Raw genomic sequence first — 2,884 nt, forward strand, 5'->3', positions numbered from 1 at the left:
TCCAATTTCTCACTTTAACTGGTATTTTTTACTTCATATTGCCTACATCAGATAAACTACAGTAATTGAGGTTAGACACTGTTATAAATTTGATTACCGGGAACTGGCAGGATGCCGTTAGAACCACCTGACCCTACCAACAGTGTTGCAAGTCAGACACAGCATTTTTTTTTTACATTTTTGGTGTCTCCATTTCTGTTAATTTTTTTTTCTGTGGGGTTTGCACAATAGTAAACTGTTTTACCTACAGTATTGTAAAACTATTTGGGAAAAAAAATACTCGGTAACTTAATGTACAGAATATTCCTCCGGCGGGGCAATCCGCGTATTTGCAAATCCGTGTATGCTAAACCCGCGTATGTTAAGGGCCGACTGTATATTATTTCTCACTATTGAATTTTTTTGTTCAATTTTTTATTTCTTATTAGTTCTTTGTTATTATTATTAATGTTACAATATTATTATTATTATTGTTACCTGTATCATTATTATTTTATTTTTAATTGTGTATTTTTATTATAAATTCTACTTACTATGAATTATTATTATTGTTATTACAGGTATTATTATCATTATGATTATTATTATGATTATGATTATTATGATTATTATTATTATTATTAATTATTATTATTATTATTATTATTATTATTATTATTATTATTATTATTATTATTAATTATTGTTGTTGTTGTTGTTTCGCCCCCCAGCCCCGATGTGGGTCAATGACCTGTGCCCGGGTGGGCTAATCCCCCGAAAAAAAGTGAAATAAGCTGGGGTGGGGGTTAATCTGTTATGGTATATATTAAGATACGTACTTTATTAACTTTATTATAATATTTGTGAAAGTTGTTTTCATTTTTGCAGGTTGAAGTGGACAAGATTTGTGATAACGATGCAAGTTTAAACTTCCACAAAAAGATGGACTTGAGATCTTTATTTGAAAGTCACCTGGAGAAGCAGGAGAAGAAAAAGATGAAACACAAGGATGGATCTCTCAAAAATGATATAGCAACTAAGGATGAAAATACAGATAAGTTGTTTGAGAAATATTATTGTGAGTGGAAGGGAATTAATAAAGAGTCAACAGCTAGTAGAAGTAAAAATACTACTTACTCAATCATTCCCAAATTTTATCATAAACTTCCTCCCGAAGATGATCAGCTGCTTCAGAAGTTACGTGAGGAGTCGCGTGCTGTGTTTCTGCAGAGGAGAAGTAGAGAACTGTTAGATAATGATGAACTGAAGAACCTGTGGATGCTCCTTGACAAGCATCAGTCTCCCACAGATCTTGGAGGTGAAGAACAAATGATCAATTATGATGACTTTTTGAAGGTAGCACAACAAGCTGGACCAAAATGTAAACAATACTTCCAGCCATCCACATTCTGCAAGTTGTTGCAGAATGATCCTTTTGGTCGCATCTCCATCATGAACTTCTTCAACTATGTGATGAGGAAGGTGTGGCTCCACCAGACCAGGATCGGACTCTCGCTTTATGATGTCACAGGTCAAGGTTATTTAAGGGAGTCGGACTTGGAGAACTACATCCTGGAGTTAATACCAACGTTGCCTCAATTAGACGGCCTCGACAAGTCCTTCCACTCATTCTATGTGTGCACGGCTGTCAGAAAGTTCTTCTTCTTCCTTGACCCGATGCGCAGTGGTCAGATCAAGATACAAGATATTTTGGCATGCAGCTTCCTCGATGACCTGTTAGAGCTTCGTGACGAGGAGTTACCCAAAGATCAACAACAGAACAACTGGTTTTCTGCCCCATCTGCACTTAGAGTGTATGGCGTGTACTTAAACCTGGATAAAGACCACAATGGAATGCTGTCCAAAGAAGAACTTTCACGCTACGGTATGGGCACCTTGACTCCTGTCTTCATAGATCGAGTCTTCCAAGAGTGTCTGACGTACGATGGTGAGATGGACTATAAAACTTACCTCGACTTTGTCCTGGCTCTGGAGAACCAAAAAGAACCACAAGCTTTACACTATTTCTTCAAAATCCTTGATATTGATAACAAAGGACACTTAAATGTGTTCACACTCAACTACTTCTTCAGGTCCATCCAGGAGCAGATGCGTCAACACAACCAAGAACCTGTCAACTTCGAGGATGTAAAGGATGAAATATTCGACATGGTGAAACCTGCTGATCCTTGCATGATAACTCTACATGATCTCATAAATTGTGGTCAGGCTGATGTGGTTAGTAGTATCCTCATTGACCTTAATGGATTTTGGACATATGAGAATAGAGAAGTTCTTGTGGCAGACAGTAATGAAGAACCTGCTCAAGTATGACTCCATTGCCAACATATAAATTTGTACAGATATTGTATCTTTTCATTTTTTATTATATTGTAAGTTGAAATTTGAAAAAAAAAGTACAGTTTGATATTTTGTGGATAATTTTTCTTAAACTCAAAAATTTATTCAATTATAATCTTCAGCTTATAAATAAAGATGAAAGTTATATGAAATTTTGATTATTCAGGATAAAACAACATTGCCGAATGAGATGAAATTTATTTTTTTATATTACTGAAAACAACAACCTTTCTATAGAGGAACCATATTCTGTACAGTAATGCAGTCATAAAACAATTTACAGTACAATACACTTTATCATCATTGTTTTACATACAGTATTGTATTTAATGCTGCACTGACACCCCATGTCCCATTACATAACCCCCTGCCCTCTCACACCTCCCATCCTTCTCACACACCTTGTCCCCCACACTCCATTTGGCCCCCACACACCCTTTGGACCCCACACTCCCTTTGGCCCCCACACACACCTTTGGCCCCCACACACACCTTTGGCCCCCACACACCCCTTGGCCCCCACACATCCCTTGGACCCCACACA

General features: G+C 36.9%; 1 protein-coding gene across 1 annotated transcript; it reads left to right on the plus strand.

Annotated features, from left to right (window-relative positions):
• The first annotated feature begins 830 nt into the window (after positions 1–830).
• LOC121864559 (serine/threonine-protein phosphatase 2A regulatory subunit B'' subunit gamma-like) lies at positions 831–2,485 on the plus strand. The gene has a single exon (XM_042363628.1). It carries the CDS (start codon positions 922–924, stop codon positions 2,311–2,313), a length of 1,392 nt encoding a protein of 463 aa, XP_042219562.1. The 5' UTR covers positions 831–921; the 3' UTR covers positions 2,314–2,485.
• Positions 2,486–2,884: the final 399 nt, after the last annotated feature.

The sequence above is a fragment of the Homarus americanus genome, unplaced genomic scaffold (genome assembly GCF_018991925.1).
Source record: "Homarus americanus isolate GMGI-L3 unplaced genomic scaffold, GMGI_Hamer_2.0 scaffold26461, whole genome shotgun sequence".
In the NCBI taxonomy this organism is placed as follows: domain Eukaryota; kingdom Metazoa; phylum Arthropoda; class Malacostraca; order Decapoda; family Nephropidae; genus Homarus; species Homarus americanus.